Source organism: Curcuma longa, chromosome 4 (assembly GCF_044706935.1).
Source record: "Curcuma longa cultivar G26 ecotype Majalengka, Jawa Barat chromosome 4, ITB_CL_G26_1.1, whole genome shotgun sequence".
In the NCBI taxonomy this organism is placed as follows: Eukaryota; Viridiplantae; Streptophyta; class Magnoliopsida; order Zingiberales; family Zingiberaceae; genus Curcuma; species Curcuma longa.
Genome location: NC_133864.1, coordinates 7,320,319 through 7,340,063, shown reverse-complemented (window position 1 = coordinate 7,340,063; position 19,745 = coordinate 7,320,319). Strand labels below are relative to the sequence as shown.

At 36.2% G+C, this 19,745-nt stretch overlaps 2 protein-coding genes across 2 annotated transcripts; one reads left to right on the top strand and one right to left on the bottom strand.

Annotated features, from left to right (window-relative positions):
* The first annotated feature begins 1,324 nt into the window (after window positions 1–1,324).
* LOC141827319 (rhamnogalacturonan I rhamnosyltransferase 1-like) lies at window positions 1,325–8,963 on the top strand. The gene is made up of 8 exons (XM_074714540.1): window positions 1,325–1,616; window positions 2,382–2,449; window positions 2,558–2,646; window positions 2,774–2,939; window positions 3,032–3,321; window positions 3,432–3,636; window positions 3,709–3,866; window positions 8,479–8,963. Exons 1-8 carry the CDS (start codon window positions 1,334–1,336, stop codon window positions 8,705–8,707), a joined length of 1,488 nt encoding a protein of 495 aa, XP_074570641.1. The 5' UTR covers window positions 1,325–1,333; the 3' UTR covers window positions 8,708–8,963.
* A 609-nt stretch (window positions 8,964–9,572) lies between these two features.
* LOC141828085 (protein CHAPERONE-LIKE PROTEIN OF POR1, chloroplastic-like) lies at window positions 9,573–12,557 on the bottom strand. Its single transcript, XM_074715445.1, has 5 exons — window positions 12,437–12,557; window positions 12,255–12,361; window positions 10,346–10,728; window positions 9,976–10,052; window positions 9,573–9,895 (listed from the first exon to the last, which is right to left on the bottom strand). Exons 1-5 carry the CDS (start codon window positions 12,511–12,513, stop codon window positions 9,745–9,747), a joined length of 795 nt encoding a protein of 264 aa, XP_074571546.1. The 5' UTR covers window positions 12,514–12,557; the 3' UTR covers window positions 9,573–9,744.
* Between the last annotated feature and the right edge of the window lie 7,188 nt (window positions 12,558–19,745).

The following is a 19,745-nucleotide window of genomic DNA, read 5'->3' as shown; positions in this document are numbered from 1 at the left end:
GGATTCGAATCTCTACGAAATTGAGCAATACCTTCTTCCATCGTGACTAATTGTAATTTTTTGATTTACCTCCTCATAAATAATCGTGGGATCAACCGTGTGAAATCGCTGGGGTGACAGAGTCCATCTTTTTTTCAAATCAGTGTAATTTTTTTTACTTTAAAGAAAGTAGAAAAAGAAAAAAAATGATAATTAAATAAATAAATTAAAATATTTTTTAAATTAAATAAATAATTTTGAATCCATTGATATTCAATTTGTTAATATTCATAAATAATATTTATAAATAATATTAAATCATATTTATTAAATATATTCATTAATAAAATTTTTTATTGATATATTAAATAAATAAATATTAAAATTCAATAATTAATCAAATAAATTTAAAATATAAAATTTTTAAGATTTAATTTTTTAAATAAGTAAAAGAGCAGAATGACTGTAATTCGTTGTTTTTAAATTCACTATGGAAAAAAAAACACATAGGAGAAAAAAAATTATTAAAAAAATAAAGTATATTCATAAAAAATTAAAATATAATACAATATTAGTTTTAGAAGCTTAGAAATTATTGAAAAATCACGAAAAATGTGGTATAAACCAAATTGATTAAAATAGGAATTTAACAAATAAATAGAGTTTTTTTACAGTTTTTTTTTTGTTGTGAAATAATTATCTTTTTAAAATTTATCTCTTGTTTTCTTATCCCACTCTTCTTGCGCAGTGTTCCACACTCTGCTCTTTTATTCTCTAGAAAACGCTCACTTTCTTCAGCAGCTCCCTCGCCTCGCGCTTCTCCGTCTTCCTCGATCTCGGAGTCTCCGGGCGCCTCCGAGTACCGCCGACAGACTCGCTTTGTGAACCACTCCGAGTTCAGGAGGTTGGCACTGACCCCGCGCAATTACCAAACATTTTGGCCTTTTTGGCCACCCCTCCGCGGTGAGGGTGGCTTTTTGTTGAAGGAGGTTTCCTTTGGCGGCCAAGGTTGATGGTTGCCGCTTGAGCCTTTGTCGTGGTGGCTTAAAGTGGGGAAAGATCGCATTTTGCCTTTGTTTATTATTAATTCTGGAAGGTATGCAAGTTTGGAGGATTAGCTGGCTAGATCCCAATTTCTGAGCCTGATATGGAAACTTAGGGTTCTTCAAAGGTATATCAGGTGTTTCATGGTTGGTGATTCCTTGTGCCAAGCTGCATTGAGTGAAAAAGCGGAGATTGCTTGTGTATCTGTTATCTGGATACCTGGGGTTTGGCATCAGAGGCGGTTTGTTGTTGCTCTTGGGGGCGCGGCGGCACATTCTTGATTCATCGATTGCGCCTTCCTGAGAGGGCGATGGGATCTGAGTGGAGAGGAGAGAGGCATCACGGCATGAAACATTATGCTGAGGCGAAGGCGGAGAGGTTAAAGAGCAGATCCAAGTTCAAGGTGTGGATGATCCGGACGACGACCACGGTGCTGCTCTGGACGTGTATCCTCCAGCTTACGGCGCTGGGGCAGACGTGGGCGCCACGTGTCTGGAGTGTCCAGCCATCTTGCTCTCCCCCCTCTGATGTACCAATCCATGGGAAACAGTCCACCTCTATCTTCATTAAGAAGACCGTTCATCCACCCAAGAGTGAGTATTCTTTCAACCTCTATGAATTTTTAGGCCCCTTTTTATGCTTACATTTTAATTACTTGGGTTCTTTGATAACTGTAGTTGGATATGCTGGAGGAAACATGGTTCCTTTGAGTTTTCTTTGCTATACCATTTGAGACCATGCATTTGCAGTGAGATGTATCGTATTTGAGTTTGCTCTAAGCTGTTAGTGCAATGCATGGCCGTTCAATTACTTAGGTTGCTTGAACATTGTTAACAACCTGTCGTCTCACTTATGTAACTAATTATCTTGGCCCATTTAAGGCACTGATGTGGTGTATTTTTCCATTTTGTTACTTTAATTTAATTCATCAACAAGAGTAGTATCAATTTCTGGTTGCTTGATAAGATTTATCTTAAACTTGGTACCATCCATGTTTAAGTCCTTTTTGATGTATAATCTTCCTTGTGAAGCATATAGATTGGGAGTACACCCTTGTGATTAATTAACCTCAATGAAATTTGGCTAATTTGTGCTGCATTTTCAATGTCATTGTTATTTAGTCAATGCCCTTGTTATCTCTAATTCATCTAGCGTATCAACATCATCGTCCTAGATATGACAAAATTATGGAGCTTCCTGGCTGTCCATTTTTCTTGCTGCTATATGATCAAGATTTCTGTGTGGGCTTTGAAACATCTGTTCCGATTCCAATTTAAATTTGCATTACTTGATTGAGATTTTGTTTGATTCGCTGACCTGAATTTTGATATGAAAAATTTATTGTGTTTTACTTTTAGGGATCTACAAGAACAATGGGTATATGATGGTGTCATGTAATGGTGGGCTCAACCAGATGCGAGCAGCTGTAAGGATTTTATCAAACTTAAAGTATCTTTGGGCCTTTGGCATGAGCAGTTCGTTCTTCCTTTTGCGTTGAATTAGTACTTATGGAACATTTGTTTCTCTTTTCCAGATCTGCGATATGGTTGCTATTTCAAGATATTTGAATGTGACACTTATTGTACCAGAGTTGGATAAAACATCATTTTGGTCTGACCCTAGGTGCGCTCGCACCTCTAATCTAAATGCTTAAAGCTGGGTTTCTAAAACATCTGTTTTTTCGCTCATTTGACCTCATATCCAACTTTGCATGATTTTTTTAAAGCTAATGGTCATGTTCATTTGGCAGTGAATTCCAAGATATATTTGATATTGATCATTTTATCACCTCCCTGAGGGATGAGGTCCGGATATTAAAAGAACTACCGCCTAGACTAAAATGGAGAGCTGAGAAGGGAATGGTGTACACTATGCCACCTGTTAGCTGGTCTGACATATCGTATTACAAAAATCAGGTCAGTATGCTTTTCAATTCATGATAAAATAGAGGGATTTCGTAATTACAAAATTGGGAATGTGTTAACAGTCATCTTTACCTTGTAACCAGATTCTGTTCTTGATAAAGAAGCATAAGATTGTGCATTTCAACAGAACAGATACACGGCTTGCCAACAATGGGCTACCTTTAGAGATTCAAAAGTTGCGTTGTCGTGTGAATTTTGCTGCATTGAGATTTACTTCTCAGATTGAGGAGTTGGGTAGAAGGGTAATCAAAATTCTGCAACAGAATGGCCCTTTTTTGGTTCTCCATTTACGATATGAGATGGACATGTTGGCTTTCTCTGGATGTACTCATGGTTGCACTGATGAAGAGGCAGAAGAGCTGACAAGAATGAGGTACAAGTTCTTCCTTTTTTTTTTTTTTTTTGGGCAAGTCGGTGCACTTCTCCAATGCCCCTTTGAAGGTTTTATTAGCGATTGGTGAATAGCTTATCAATTTGGTGCAGATATGCATATCCTTGGTGGAAAGAGAAAGTTATCAATTCTGACCTCAAAAGGAAGGATGGTCTCTGCCCTCTAACACCAGAAGAGACTGCTCTGGTTTTGAGAGCACTCGATGTAGATCGTCATATCCAAGTATACATTGCTGCAGGAGAAATATATGGTGGTGAACGGAGAATGAGAGCTCTATCTAATGCTTTTCCAAATTTGGTGAGCATATATGTTCATATTTTTTTATCCTTGTGTTCTTACTTTGATTTCTAAATTCAAATAATTGAATAGGTAATGAAGGAAACTTTACTCGAGCCATCAGATCTTCAACATTTCCAGAACCATTCTTCGCAAATGGCAGCATTAGATTACATGGTTTCTTTAGCCAGTGATACTTTTGTTCCTACGTATGATGGAAATATGGCTAAAGTTGTTGAAGGTCATCGCAGGTACCGCCTTTGATATAGTCATTCCACAGTAAGCTCATTAGAAGTTGAGATAATTATGCTGATTATGTGAATGCTAAAAAGAGATGGTATTATAATATGAGATTGGTGCGGTAGTTCAATAATAACTCTTTAATGGTATGAGTTATTATTAATAGACTTGAGTTGGGTGTTTGGACCGAACACAGGAAGCCTAAGCCCATCAGGAGGTCTAAACCAATTCCTCCTCTAGGTATCTGTTGTAGCCTCTATATAAAGCCTCATATCCACCCCAATAGAATTCTGTTAATCCTAACAGAATTCGGTTAATCCTAAACTTCCTAGGACCGGCGGCTTGGATTTAAAAAGAGGAGGGGGCGCCTAAACATAGAACTCGATTCTTTTCTTACCTCTTAGGGTGGCGCCCAAAACAACTCTCTTCTTCTCCTTGCTAGGGTTGGCACCCAAACAACCCTCTTCTTACCTTGCTAGGGTCGGCGGTCTTGGAACAAGAAGGGGAGGCAGTGCCAAATCCAAAACCCCTCTTAGGGCCGGTGGCTAAGGTTCTTAGGGAAGGAGCTGGGTGATTATTCTCTTGGTAGATTGTCGCCTGACTAGTTTGATATTCCGCTGCGTAGTTATTATAGGATCAAGAACACACGCTAGAGGGGGGTGAATAGCGTGTGTACGCTTTTTCACAATTTTTTATTTATAATTCGAGTACGCACGAAAGCAAACGGTAACAGAAAGAAAAGAACAGAAAGAATAAGAAGACACTTTATTTTCACTTGGTTCACAACCCAAGGCTGCTACTCCAAGGCCCATGGTCCTTGACCGTTTACTGCGGGCAATCCACTAAGTAACTTGCCCCTTACGGCAGCAAGTTTAACGAGTACAAAAATCTTTCAAAAAATTTGGTACAATTAAGAATATTAAATTAACTACTGTGTTACCGAATTTTAGGCTGAATCTTCCCCAAAATGTCAAACTCGGTGAAGCGGCGACTTCCGGGATGAACTGGATCATGTAGGGCACCGACGTCGAGAAAGATCGCACGAGAGAGTCGAAAGAATGGAGCGTTTTGAGATGATCCCGGCTGCTGCTCGCGCATTGCTTATATACTGCACCTGAGTCGACTCAACTGTGTATCTGGGTCGACTCCAGTTGACGTGGCCTGATAACTGTTCCTTCCCGCTCATTATCCGCTGCCTGAGTCGACTCGGGTTGCCAGCTGAGTCGACTCCAGTCCGATGTGGAGTCTGCCGGATAGGAATTGACTCTGAGTCAACTCCAGTGTCCGTCTGAGTCGACTCCAGTGTAAATGGCAGAAAACCATTGCACTGACTTCCAGAACGCTGCTGACTCAGCTTGAGTCGACTCCAGCCATCATCTGAGTCGACTCCAATAGCAAAAATCAGCCTTTTTGCCCCGGAGTCTGTGTTTCTCAGTTTTTCCGATCCTGCATAAAAAGTTAGTAAATAACATGCAAAGTAATCTTATTTGAGTCAGTTTCTGGAACCAACTCAGGGTCTTAACTTTAGGTTTCCAGTGAAACTCTGGGTTAGATCGACGCCTAATGTTCCCCTCGGGAACGCGTCCTCACCCACTCCTTTCAGGAGAATTTACCTGATGCAAACCAAGTCCTCCTAACTCGTTGGACTTTTGCTCGGCTCTGTCCTCGACCCTCAGGGTTTGTGCTGCGGCTCAGTCCTTCTCGACCAGCCTAGTCTTCTGCTACGACTCGATCCTTCCCGATCAGTCCAGACTTCTGCTGCGGCGTGGTCCTCCAGACCAGCCCAGACTTCACCTGGTGCTTTGACTATGCCAAGACTTCAGTGCCTAGCTTCCACTAGGACTTAGTCAAACCTGTGCTCCATGCACACTTAGATTAACATATTAGTGCAACATACACACTTAACTTGAACCTAGTTCCTACTTAGCCTTCAATCACTCAACCCCCAGTCCTACCTGACTTGACCTCTAATCCTCTCTAACCATATCATGTCCATCTCACTTGGTGTCCCTGATCTGCTAAGACTTCCTTGCCTAACCTCCAATTAGAACTTTGCTTTGCCTAATCTTAAATTAGGGCTTTGCATACCTAACCTCTAGTGAGAACTTTTTTGATTATGCTACCTACACATTTAGTCAATTTGTTAAATCACAATTAAGCTTACCTTTGATCCTATTCTAGTACTCCCTGCACCAACAAACTCGACTGATTGACTAGGAAACCGAATAGAAAGTTTAATAGTTGATTGATCAACTCGACTGATCAATTGAGAAACTAAACAGAAAATTTAGCAGTCAATTTATCAACTCACCTGATCAACTAGAAAATTGAACATAAAGTTTAGTAGTTAACTGATCAACTTGACTTCTCAATGAAAACCGATCACTCAACTCAACTGCTTGACTAAGAAATCAAAAAGAGTTGAGCAGTTGAGTTGATCGATCGACTACTCGACTAATAATGATTGGTCGACTCAATTGTCTAAAATTTTGATTATTTTATTTTTTTGATTGAATAGCTAATTTTTTATTAGTTTGGTTTTTTCATTTTTCGTAGGGAAGTTCAATTGGTTTGTATTGTCAAAAAAAAAGTTTGGTTTGTTTAGTGTCAGTTTAATAGGTTCGATCGATTTAGTTATTAACCAATTTCTTAGCCCTAGCCTAGAACATTCCCTCTTGTGTGGCCAACTTAACCAATTGACTCGAGCCACCGTAGCAGAGGTATTACAACAACAATTAAATCCTTCTGTCCACTCCCTAGGACTTGCGACGAGCCAACATATTTGGGTGGGATCCCTAGGGGTGGATAACAAAACATAGCAGACGTCCCTTAGCAACACCAATTGCATCGATCCTACGAGTGTGCCATAAACGGGGGAGTTATTATTGATTTACAAATGAGGAGACCCACACCATTCTCGACTAAAATTTTGATGAAGGAGTTACCTCCTTATTTTTGTTTGCCATAAATCAAAGAGTATGATGGTACAATCGATCTTGAGGAGCACTTATGCTAGTTCGAGAATGCTGCTATGTTGCACCACTATTCGGATGTGGTGAAATGCCAAGCATTCGTGATGACTTTAGTAGGCCTGCTCAGCAATGGTTTAATACCCTGAAGCCTCAGACCTTGAAGTCATTTGAGGACCTGTGCTCGACTTTCCTATATCATTTCGCTAGCTATAAGAAATTCTTGCAAAACCTGTTGAGCTTATTTAATTTGAAGAAGCAATAGTTAGAAACTCTACTACAATACATCCAGTGGTTTACTAAGGCCGCCTTTCAAGTGTCATCCACTATGCTTGAGATATTAGTGAATGCCCTCTCACAAGGTTTGAAGAAAGGAGAATTCTTTTGTTCTTTGGTCAAAAAGCCCCTATTAGGATATGATGAGTTGCTAGGAAGAGCTAAGAAATACATTAACATAGAAGAATCACAATGAGTTTGACAAGAACAAAGGATTGTGGAGGAAAAAATAAGCTAGTCATGGAGCAACAATAAATCCCTGGATTCCATCAGAAGAATGATGAGCACCCATGCAAGTAGACCTCTCATGACTCTTGCAGCCGGACACGATAGAGATGGGAGGGAACCATCAATTATTCACCCCTAAGGAGAAGACTTTGCAAGTTTGCGAGGAGCATCAGGTGCTTCAATGGCTAGCAAAGTATGGAGGTGAACCACAAAAATCCACAAATCAACCGCTTCTGCGCATACCATGTGGAGTATGGGCATACGACACAGGACTGCTTCAAATTAGACAAGGAACTCGAGTGGGTTTTGGAAGAACATCCATGCCTTCTAGGGCTCCTGGGGTTGAAAATATTAATCAGTTACTAATGTGTGTTTATCACAAGTATACGGTGTTGTCAAATAAAAAATTCTCATCTTTTGGGACTATATTTTTGTTGAGATTTTATGTGTAAAGTACATTATCTAGATGAATAAGAATGAGGGAATTGTTATGAAAGCAAATTAAAGAAAACTAAGAAAAACATAAAGCGATGGGAAAAACCAAATCTTAAAACAATCATTGGATTTTACTTTCACTATAATGATGGTTGATGAATGCAATTCTTTCTATTTCAACGTAAGATTATGTTTGAAGAGATTTGTCTAAAGGTAATCGAATGCGTCTACGAGAAGAAGAAAAGAAAGAAAACACCGATGTGTCTATCCTGACACAACACCTACTTTCGTGATGTTGAATTATAATAAGTTTAAGTTCTATGATAATTTATATAAGCCTTGAGAGAGTTCGAACCACTCTCACAGTAGTCGTACTAGGGAATGATTTCTCACAAAGGCTCCTGTCATGAGAGTCTTGCGATCTTCTAGATTCTACCCTTACTTTGTGAGATCTTCCAGCTACCCTTACTTTGTGAGAGTTGGTTCTATAAGTCAAAGACTAGGGTTCACTGTTAGGTCCATCTCTTATTTGTTGATGCAGTTTATCTCGATTGTTGTTTTGTAGATTATCCGAAAAGTTGCAGAATTTCTTTATTTTTCAGCAAGAATCAACGAGAACTCGCCCCTTGAGTTTACAGAAGGAAAAAAAATCCTTGTTTTTGTTTTTCAAACCAAAGTTTGATTTGCCTAAGAGATCTCTGTATACAATTTGCAGACACTTGGGCTTCAAGAAGACCATCACGGTAGATCGAAAGGTCTTAATGGAACTGATCGATCAGTATACTAATGGAACTCTAGGGTGGGAAGACTTCTCTTCATCAGTTAAGGCAACTCATGCAAATCGCATGGGAAAGCCTACCAGAAGAGTGATGATACCTGACAGACCTAAGGAAGAGGACTACTTCTACTCCAATCCCCAAGAATGTCTCCAAGAATCCTTGTGAGTCGCAGAAGTTTTGATTTTCGCGGTTGTAAATTCAAACCGGTGTCGAAAATGCTCCATGGAGATGGTCCAACAAAGAAGATCAGAGAGACCAAGGGCTTGCTGCATTAGTTGATGCATTGTGAATTGATTCATTCAGTGATCGTTGTATTTATATTAGATGCCTTCATTTCCTCACAATAAATCTCATTCACGTATAGGGAAAAAAAAGTTTGTAAGTTTGAGCAAAATGCAAAAGCCTTTGCAGATCCAACTGAGAAAGGATTGAGAGAATTTCTGAAGTATCTGTTCAGTTATTTATGTGAAATTTTTCCATTTTTATTCAGTAATGGAGTTCATGTTAATTTCTATCGGGCTGATGTTTTTTTCTCTCCCATCACACACAATCAAATAAAAAAGAAGAAACAACAGATTTAGTTTTACAAAAGTTGATCTTGAAGCTTTTTGAGATGGGAATTAAGATGTTTTGTTTTGTGTTGTTATGAGTATGACTCTTAATTCATTGGATTGTAACTAGTTCCAAATTTAATCTAATTAAACTCATTATATTCTCTTAATATCTATGTTTTTAATTTTTTTTATTTTATCTAGTGCATAAAAGAAAGAAAAAAATAGAGAGAATCCAGAAATTACTTTTGTCAAAATCAACTGAGAGGAAAGAGGTCAATCTGCAAATGACTAATTGTTAAAAATAAATTAATAAAGATGGCTTTCCCCTTTCTTTCCTTTGAGAAATACTGTGGGAAATGTTTCAATCCATCCTACAAAATGAGAGTAAGTTTATTTCATTTGTTTCTTTATAGTTCTTCCCAATAATCCTGCATGTTTTTTCTGCCATGAGGAAAACAAACATAATCAAACCAATCCAGAAAAAGTTTAGACATCTTTTTCAATTCTCAATTCTCAAGCTGGAAACAAAAGTTATTTGAAGGATGAAACACACAAAAAAAAGAAAGCATTTGGATGGTGGTAAATTGTTAAACCACAATTACATGCTATGACAATAAAAATCTATTCTAATAAAAAAAATTAGCACACTTATTTGAGGAAAGTACATGCTAAGAATAAGAAAATATAGGAAATCAATGAAGTCAGGAGTTCAAGTGTCCATGTTGGCTGAAGAAGAACTGATGGAATCACAGGAACCACAATGGAACCAACTGTCCAGCCAATCACCAGAGCTGCAAATCTGTAGAAGACAGGAAAGTAGTGAATGATTGACAATAAGAATTTCACAACAGTATTCGAGACATTAAAAAGCCCACTTACCCGGTTATCGAAGCTCTCACAACACTCTTCATCTTCTCATTTAGGAAATAGATGCAAGACAAAAGTGAGAGTGCTACCTATGGAACAGGAAACAAAAAGAATTTCATTAGAAAGATCTGCATCTAGCATGTGTAGAAGAATAATAACCATGCCTTTTATACTAAACTGGAGGAGTTGCATTGGGAATGATTTCATTAGTGAATCAGGAGTTGTAACAATTAGATTAGAAGATATCAGGCTTGCATCAAAGGGTACTTAAAAAGTGTTGAACAAATCGAAGTTGTTAGCAGGTTAAAGAATTCCACTACTAAAATTGAAGCAAAAGCAGCAATAAGCCAAGTGGAAAGTATTGGACAGAACGTCAACGTACTTGAAATGCTGGTCCAGTCTCGACTGAATTCATTATGCTCCATGCACCCATGAAAGCGAAGAGGAACAGTCTCCGAAGGATCACATCAGTTGCAGGTACTTCAACATAATCAAGCAATCTTTTTATCCATGGTGGTGATTCTTCTACTTTCTTTTTTAGCCTGCTTTTCAGATTGATCTTTGACTTCTTACGCTTCCAAAAACTAGCCATAAGTATCCTCTCATAAGCAGCCTCAATAGACTCAACACTGCCCTCGTGACCAGCATATTGATTTGCTAGGAAATTTCGAGCCTCTAGGATTTCTTCTTCTGAAGCATCACGTGTTACACCAAGGCGTTGATAAGGATCCCAAACTTTCATTCGAGGAAATCTCGGAATGCTTCCTGCAGGAAACAAATATAGTTCAAGTGTGTATAAGGAAATTGCAATCCAAAACGATGATCAGTTCAGTCTATGCAATATTATGGCAATTGCAAGAAGGTATCTAGTATAGATATTTTGTAAAATACTGCACATTTGAGTAGAAATGCAAGCCGAAGTTTATAAAATCTGTCTTGAAACATCTAGTGGTCATACTTGTGCGTATATAAATCTTAGAATTCGATCCACAAAGTAAGCATTTTTAAGAAAGAGTTTGAAGGTCTCAACAGAAGACCCTATTGTTAGAATTGAAGGGAAGGTTTCAGTTACACAAGTGTTAAGGATAAACAATCTGACTAACCTGGAAGATTCAATAGTTCAAACTCGTATGCCTCCAGAAATGTCATGGGCTTCATATTAAATATCAAGATCAAATTATGAAAAGCATAAACTCAAAAGCTCAATATATTATGTGGCATAGTTTTTTACTTGCTGGCTTTATCTATCTGCATATGCTCTGGATGACAGCCTAAAAAAAACTAGTAATCTGAGATGATAGCCTACTCGCGCTAAAGGATCACTCATAGTTTGGAAAGTCAAAAAAGGAATTTGTCCTAAATTATCTTCAATATGAAAACATTGCTGTGACCTGTGACGGATAATTTGTGCAAAATTGACACTTGAATTCCTATAATATACAACTTTCAAGCCAATGCAAATTTGTGCAAAATGGACACTTGAATTCTTATAATATGCATGTTTCACACCAATGTTTATCATCTATACTTTAATATATATTCAAAATACTTTGTAAGATATCTGTTATAAAAAAATCAATGCTTGCAATATGCTAACTTGTGAGTATTTACCAAGTGCATAATTTATTATTTGGAATGAAAAAACATGTCATATAGTCTAATCGATACTAAGATGCCCTTTATAATTTATCCACTTTACCAAGTCGCTAAATAGCTTAAAAAATGAAGCTTAAGGAACAAAATGACTACCAATATTTGTCTAAAAACTTTTCTCACACATTTTGGCACCTTTTAAGGGGCATCGACAAAAATGAACTGTTTGCTTCATGGCATAAAAATGAGTTATTTACTTAGTGCCTGTTTCATTGAATGGATAAGTCGCTGAGAGGATCATAAGCAAGAGACAAATCAATGAGTGGATCAATCATCTTTTAGTTTCATTCAACGAATTAAGGATGGAGAAGGATTTTGAAGGGATAAATTTGAACATCATCCTTCATAACATCCTTCCAAATAGACAAAAACTAATTAAAACCTTGTTGAGTATAGAAAATTATCCATCCTCTCTCTACTATCGTCCATCCCTACTCTTCCATACCTTCCTTCTAATGTGAAAAAGATATATGTGCCTAAAGTACAAAGAAGATAAATGTGCCTAAAGTACAAAGATAATCATTCATGTCAGGCTAAAGAAAGAGGAATTTTATAGTAAACATATGATGGGAAATTTAAAGATTGATCTTTTGCTCTCCAGAAATTATATAACAAAGTAAAATTAAGACTAGGCTTACGCAAATCATAGCCGCCTCCATCGCCTCCGCCGAGAGCTGCATCCATCGAACACCTAGCGACTCCCGGAGCATTCACGCGAGTGCCCATCCGCACCTCCCGCTCCTTCCTGCGAAAAACAGCAAATAAATCGACATCTCCTCGAGAACCGGCATCCGCAAGCAAATAAGAGCGAGAGAGTCACCGAGTAGGGAGGCGACCGTTATTCCTCGGCCGAATCGAGAGGCAGCTCGGCGGCTTGGAGAGCAAAAGCGCTTCCATCGCGTCCTTTCCCTTCCTCCGCCGCCGCACGACGAATTGCAGAAGGGATGGACAACGCGAAGAAGAACTCGGCAGCCATGGTCAAAAATAAACCCGGATAACGCATTGCGGTCCAATCCGGTTCGACTTACGAATTCTCGGTTCGAATCAGACTTCCGTATAATAAATAAATGATCCGCCTATTCTTATTTTAAAAAAATAACGTCACAAATTATAAAAATTAAATAAAAATAATTTTAAAAAATAAGTTAGCGAGGTTCCTGAGCTTGGACGGCGTTGAAAGTTTCTTTTTATTTAATAAGAATTTAATAATTGTGTATTTATATTTATAAAAAAATTTAAATGATAATTCCAGTCAGTCTCATGGACTCAATCTCTGGAGGTGATCGATCCAGTCCCACGGAAGTTTTTCACCGGCATTAGGTAGGATTAAGTGTTGCATTAAAATTTAAATTGAATCAAATTAAATTTTTTAAATAAAATTTTTAAATACAAATTAAATAAATTAAATCATAAAATATTAATTAATTTGATCAAAAATTAAATTAATTAAATTAATTAAAATTTATAAATATAGATCTGAATTTATAAGTTCGAGAAACTTATCAATTATTTGTTTATTTTAATTAATTTAATTTATTTAATTTAATTAAATAAAAAAATTTAAAATCAAATTGAAATAATTAATTTTTTAAAAAATTAAAATTCTAAAATAATCGAATTAAATTTATAAATAAATAGATAAGAAAAATCTCTATTAAATTTGATTTCTTCAGGCCTGAGCTTTATGCATTATTCACAAATTCAAAGCTTCATGTAAATCTAAATTTGATCCACGAAGCTTCTCATAAATCAAATTAGTAAAACCTCCTGACTCGACAATTTATTACAAATTTCATCTTTCGATATTTTTCATTGAATAATAGACTATCAACCATAAACTCTAAATCTTATATTTTTACTACCTTCGTTATTTTATGCAATGTCTTCAAATGAACTTGATTAATGGAGAAAAATCATAAATGAATTTGCTTCATTGATGTACTAGTACAAATAAATTAAATCCTTTTAATTAGAGTTATTCAATTAAAATTGAATCGAGCCTAATTAATTGAAATCGAATTGAAACAAAATTTTTTGAATTAATCGAACCAATACAATTTTTGAATAAAAATCGAGCAAACTATACTGATAAAATATTAATTAATTTGATCAAAAATCAAATTATCTGAAACAATCAAAAAATTTTAAGTGTTATAAGAGATTTATCAATTAATTAAGATTTATAATTTCATTTACTTAAGAATTTATATTTTTTAAAATTAATTCTATCTATTTAATTTAATTAAATAAAAAAATTAGAATTTAGAATTTTTTTAAATTAATTCTATCTATTTAATTTAATTAAATAAAAAAATTAAAATTGAGATCAAACTGAATTAATTAGATCAATATTTTTTAAAAAATAAAATTATTAAATAATCGATCAGTTCGATCAATTTAATCAAACTTTTAATCACATTATTATCCTCATAAATTGCTCCATTTGAAGCCACGTCGACAACCCATCTGGACCACTCAGAATCTTGAACCCTAAAATTCATCCTCGCGTTACTATGACAAATTGTGTTCATCGTCCCGAACGGCCTCTTCTGCTCGGCGACGTACCAAACGGCGAGTCCCCTTCTTCCCAAATCTCTTCCATTGCAAGCCTTGATCCATGAGGAGTCTGAAGTCGGTCGATTGGGTGTATTCAGGCAGCTGGATTTGGCACGGCGGCGAGGGTTTCACCGGCGGCCATCTGCTCTGCTTCTTCTTGTTTCAGTCATCCACAGCACCATCCGACTTTGCGATCCTTTGAGGGGTTCTCTGAGGATCGTGGAGGGTGAACAAGGCTTCAGAAACACAATAGGAGCAAGAAGAAGAGAGTAAATCCGGTTTTTGCAGCTCAAAACAACTTGTTCAAGCCACTGTTAGCGCCGTAGAGGGTTTCTTCGGCATTTTCATGATTCGGGCAGCGAGGAAACCACACAAGGGATCACGTCGAAGACTCCAGAGGATCATTGAAGCCACATTGTGGATTCACCAGTTTGATTGACACCAAATTGAGGAGAAGAAATGGAAAAGGGAAGGGTCGAAGGCATTTGTCTGATTTTTCGATTTCTGATAGCTGTTCATTTCTGAATTTCGATTTCAAACTTTGTTAATTAGTCCCAAGATTCTTGAATTCACTTGTTAGGTTAATTCATCATGTTTGTATGACAATCTTAGTTTGTTTCGTGATGTTTATGAATTTTGTTAGCATTCCTTGTTGTTTCAAGCTGTTAAACTGTTCCGTGCCATTCTTCAGTGCACTGTTCTGTGCCAAATTGCATTCCGGGTATCAGCTTGTGAAGTTTGATAGGTTTAAGCATTGGTCTAAGGCTAGCTAAGCAAGATTGGATAGTATATTCCGTATTTGGTTAGCAAGTTAGATTCATTTCTTTAAAACCCAATTTGATACTTAGCCTAGTTATAGTTTTTCTTAGTTTCTCTAATTGCATTTTAGGCTTCAGCTAATCTACAAGTTAATTAAGTGCATCTTAATTTACAGCCCTAGTTCTGATTTGCATTTTAGTTTCATTTTTAGATTAGTGAATTGCATTTTTCATTACTTGTCAATTTTAATTTGCATTTCATTTCAAAATACTAAAACCCCATTTTCATAGAAAACCCAAAAAGAGCGACACACGTAAGTTCAATTTAAACAATTTTCTACTAGTCCTTGAAAAAATACGACTCGAGGCCCCTATACTTCATTTATTTAAATTTATTATGGGTTTTCGATAAATTTATAAATTCTAATTTGCAACCCTACTCGTGACACATACCAATCTAGGGTTCTGTCAAATTTTGGCGTCGTTGCCGGGGAAATAACTAGTAGAAATTATTTGATTTGAGCTTATGAATAATTTCCTTTATTGTTGCTTTGATCATTATTGGTTTCTAAGATGTATGAAAATTCATTTTATCAACAACCACCCTGTGAACAATTTCAACAGCAAAATTTTTATTTGCAGGAATCTTATCAAGGTTTTCAGCAACAATTTCAAGGTCGACAGCCTCAACATCAAATCCAACCGCCTTATCATGGTTTTCAACAAGTTGAACCACAATTTTCAGCTTCTAAATTTCAACAATTTCAATCAGCAACTTTCAAACAACTTTCAGCAGCCCCTAAATCAAGGTTTTCATGGCGATAATTTTCAGCAACATTCATGGAATTTTCAAGGGAATTTTCAGCATCAAAATCCTTCATTTCAAGCCCAAAATCAATGTCAATCGTCATTTTTTCAAGGGGGACAGATTTGTAATCAAATTCAGCAGCCCACAAATTTTCAAGTTCAACAAAATTTACATGCAAATCAAGGAAATTATGGGAGTTCTAATGGGCTCATTCAACAACTAGAAAAACTTGAGGAGAGACTGCAACAAAGCTTACAACAACAAGAAGACACTGATATTCAAAATTTTGAAAGACAGATGAGTCACATGGGCTACTATTATTAGTAAGCTTCAATCTCAAGGGTCCAATCAGCCACCATCGCCACCATCTCAGTCATTTCTGAATCCATTAGAGGATGAGAGCGTTATGGTATTTCGACGTGATAAAACTATTCCAGAACCGAGACTTCAGACACCTATCTCAGTTTCTGATCAAGACATGGAGCATAAACCACAAAGAGAATCAAATCCTTCAGAGCCAGTGTCAGTCTTCATTGCTGAGAACCTGGAGGAAGCTGATATGGAGCCAAGCTCTGATTTAGTCACAGTTGAAGATGACCAAATGAGTGTAGGGGATTGCACTGAGCCCCAGGGACCACCATTATTGATTGATTTACCAGAGGATTCAGAGGATAGGTATGTGAGTGTAGGGGATTGCACTGAGCCCCAGGGATCACTCATATATACTGAGCAGTCACAGTTGGAATTGAAGTTTTTATCAGATGATTTGAAGGATGTTCATTTGGAGGAAAATCAGAGCCCACCATTTATTATTGTCCAAAATTTTGAGTTAGAGAAAGAGGAAAATTTTATTTCAAGATTTGAAGCATCACAAAGGAATTTTTGATTGGACAATGGTTGATATGATTGGTGTGGATCCTACCATTTGGGTATATAGAATTTACTTTGAGGAAAATGTGAAATCATTCAGAAAACCACTATGGAGGCTTCAAACTATTATTTTTTGATGTCGTGGAGAAAGATAAGTTGGTGCCTACAAGAATGAAGAAGGCGTGGATCTACGAGATTATTCTGTACAAAGTGAGGCATAAATTGATTGAAGGATTATATCCACCGGCTCAAGAAATAATTTTAAAGAATTAAAGGAGCTAGAGGTGGATGATTTGGACTTCATGATGCTATCTACCCAACCTAAAGGGGAGTTTTTTTTTCATCTTACACTTTATCTTCATTGTTAATATCATTTTTTATTTTTCTATTTAATTTTCTGTTTTAAATCAGTAGCAACTTACCATTATCATGAGCATTTTGGTTTGAAATAAAATCTTGAAGTTCACTTCATGCATGGTTTATGGTAGGAAATAAATGTATCCCCCCTAGGACTTCTTCACATCTTGTTAGAAGCTCTTGAAAGAGAATTAAATTTGATTGATTATTCTAGGAATTAAGTCCATGGATGAACACTTTTGAACACTTGAATGACCCTTAGTAATGGAACCTAGAATGATGAAATTGAGAAAATGTGATTTTTATACCTAGTGAGGTTAGCCATTTTGTGTGATGCACTTAGGTGATTGCCACACTAGAACTTGCTTGTTTTCTTTCAAGGCTAAAATATCTATGATGGATCCACATTTATTTAGGTTTAAAAATTCCCCCTATAAACCATACAACTTCATGCTTTATCTATATTTAGCTATTTTCAATTGACATTTTCACCCCCATTTTCGATTCACTTTTCATGCTCTCTTGGACATGGGTATTATTGAATGTTATTAATGTTCCTTTACCCGAGACGGTCAAAGATTTAAGTGTGGGGGAGGAGGTGTGAATTTTTGAAGAAAAACAAAATTTTTGAGAAAAGAAGAAGAAGTGTGCCAAAGGGGGATGGTTTGTGCCATTTTTGGATTGTAGTAATGTGCCAATGAAAATTTTATGTGAAGTAATTCAGATCTTCATTATTATGTGATGTTACGATGATTTTTATGAGGATACATGAAGATGTGAATTTTCCAAAAAGAAGGAGGTTGCAAATGCCCAAAATGTGCCAAGCAAGGTGTGAAAATGAGTTGTTTTTACTTCTCATTGATTCTTTGTCTTGAAACGTTGAATTGAGATGGAATGATACGATATCAGAATGAAATGAGTATGCTTTACAAATTAGTAGAGTTGTGGAGTTAGATTGAAGGTTTTTACTTGCAAGAAGTTAAAGGTGGATGGAAGTGAAATGGGTGAAGTAATTTAATGACCGTAATTGGGACAAAAAGAAGCCACGATGGTTTAGAAATGAAGATAGAAAATGAAGGATTCAAAAGTGGAAGAATGGAGCTCATGAACTACTTGAAAATCAAGCATGCCCATATTGTGCCAAAACAAAGAATTTGTGTGCCAATTGTTGATTTTTGAAGCTTCTTATGGATTGGTTTCAAAGGAAATTAATTGAGATAAATTGTTGGAAATGCATTGATTGAGAAGGCAAAAGAATGCAGCAGCTAAGTGGGAGGCTTGAAATCAAACAAATCAGAAAAAAAAATGAGAAGAAACCAGTTTGAAAAGAAAAAAAAATTGATGAGGAGCCTTGAAGTTGTGAATTGTTTTGTTTGGATTTCCTTCAACAAACCAATTGCAAAGCAATCAAAGAAGTAGGATTGAACTTGTGAAGCAAGATCAGCAAGATCAGATTGAAAAAAAAAAAATCAGAAAAAAAGGAGAGAAAACAGAAAACAGAAAAAAAATAGGGGGTGTGATCTTCATGAGTTGGTGTGGACTGTTTTTGATAATTCGGTTGCAAATAAATTGAAGAAGTAAAATTGAAGTCCACGAAGTTATCTGTACACAACTCAGATTCAGTTCAGATCAGAGAGAAAAAAAACAAAAAAACAAAACAGAATGAAATGAAAAAAAAGAAGAAAACAGCATGTTTCAAAATGTTCAAGTAGAGTATCAAAACTTGGATTAGCTGATCAATTCATAATAAACCTAATCCATTCAAGCACTTACTAAACAACAAGTTGAGAATCTAACAAGTGTGTAAATGGCAGCAAGAAAAAGAAGAAACAAAACAGAAAAAAAATTCAGAAAAAAAAAACAGAATTGCAGTTTTGAAAATTTTCAGCCAGTTTTGACAATTTTTGAGGGCTGATACGAATTTGAATTGCACAGAACTTTGCATGGTTATTAGCATTATCAATCAAGCTTCATTATGGAAAAAGAATGGAGGCAAAACAGTAAGAAACAAGAGAAAACAAGCAAAGTTTCAAATTCAATTTCAATAATTTTTGGAATTAAGCGTGCCAATGATACATTGAAATTGTGGTTTCATGTGAAGTGAATTTTAGTTTCTGATGATTGGATGCTATTTCTTATCTCTTGTGAAACCTAAATGTGAAGAAATTGGGTTAGATTTCAAAGGAAAACAAAAATGGCACATTTGGTGAGTTTTGAGGCAAAATGAAGAGAGGAAGAGAACTTTGTATCAAGGAGGAGAATTTCAAGGATTTAGACTCATTTCTTCATGGATCTGAAAAGAACACTTCAACAAATGGAATACAAGAGAAATTAGGAAGGATGGCAAGGTTCATTGATAGCATTTACTTATGCCCATGTCTACCACTTCGTTTAGTTTATCCTTGAAAATCCTTTTCTCTTGAATTTGTCTTTCTACATTTTATAATTCCTTTGTTTAAATTATTGTTTCCTTACATTTTCAGTAAGCCTAGTATATGTGGATTCCAAATCAAGAATGGTAGTGGAGAGTAGAAAATAAGCAAGCCTATGGAAATGCATGAAACTTAAGTTGCTTGAGTGAGCTCTACTTCACTTTGATCATGAATTAGAATGTAGGATGAGAGCCACTGATATTATCTATTGAAAATAACCTCGTGAGATTTAGTGTGATGCATTTATCTCAATTAATCATGAAGGGTGAAATTTGCTATGCGGTTAACCGAGTACAAGGGTCTAATCCATGGGTTTAAACTTTTGAGACTTTACAACTTAGATAATTC

Bases quoted from the DNA above. Each gene is read 5' to 3' on its own strand.
- LOC141827319 (XM_074714540.1), top strand. From the start codon at position 1,334: ATGGGATCTGAGTGGAGAGGAGAGAGGCATCACGGCATGAAACATTAT. The intron at 2,647-2,773 runs GTGCGCTCGCAC...TTCATTTGGCAG, and splicing joins TCATTTTGGTCTGACCCTAG to TGAATTCCAAGATATATTTG. The intron at 3,322-3,431 runs GTACAAGTTCTT...AATTTGGTGCAG, and splicing joins GAAGAGCTGACAAGAATGAG to ATATGCATATCCTTGGTGGA.
- LOC141828085 (XM_074715445.1), bottom strand. From the start codon at position 12,513: ATGGAAGCGCTTTTGCTCTCCAAGCCGCCGAGCTGCCTCTCGATTCGG. The intron at 12,362-12,436 runs GTGACTCTCTCG...TGTTTTTCGCAG, and splicing joins AACGGTCGCCTCCCTACTCG to GAAGGAGCGGGAGGTGCGGA. The intron at 10,053-10,345 runs GTACGTTGACGT...CCTGTTCCATAG, and splicing joins AGACTGGACCAGCATTTCAA to GTAGCACTCTCACTTTTGTC.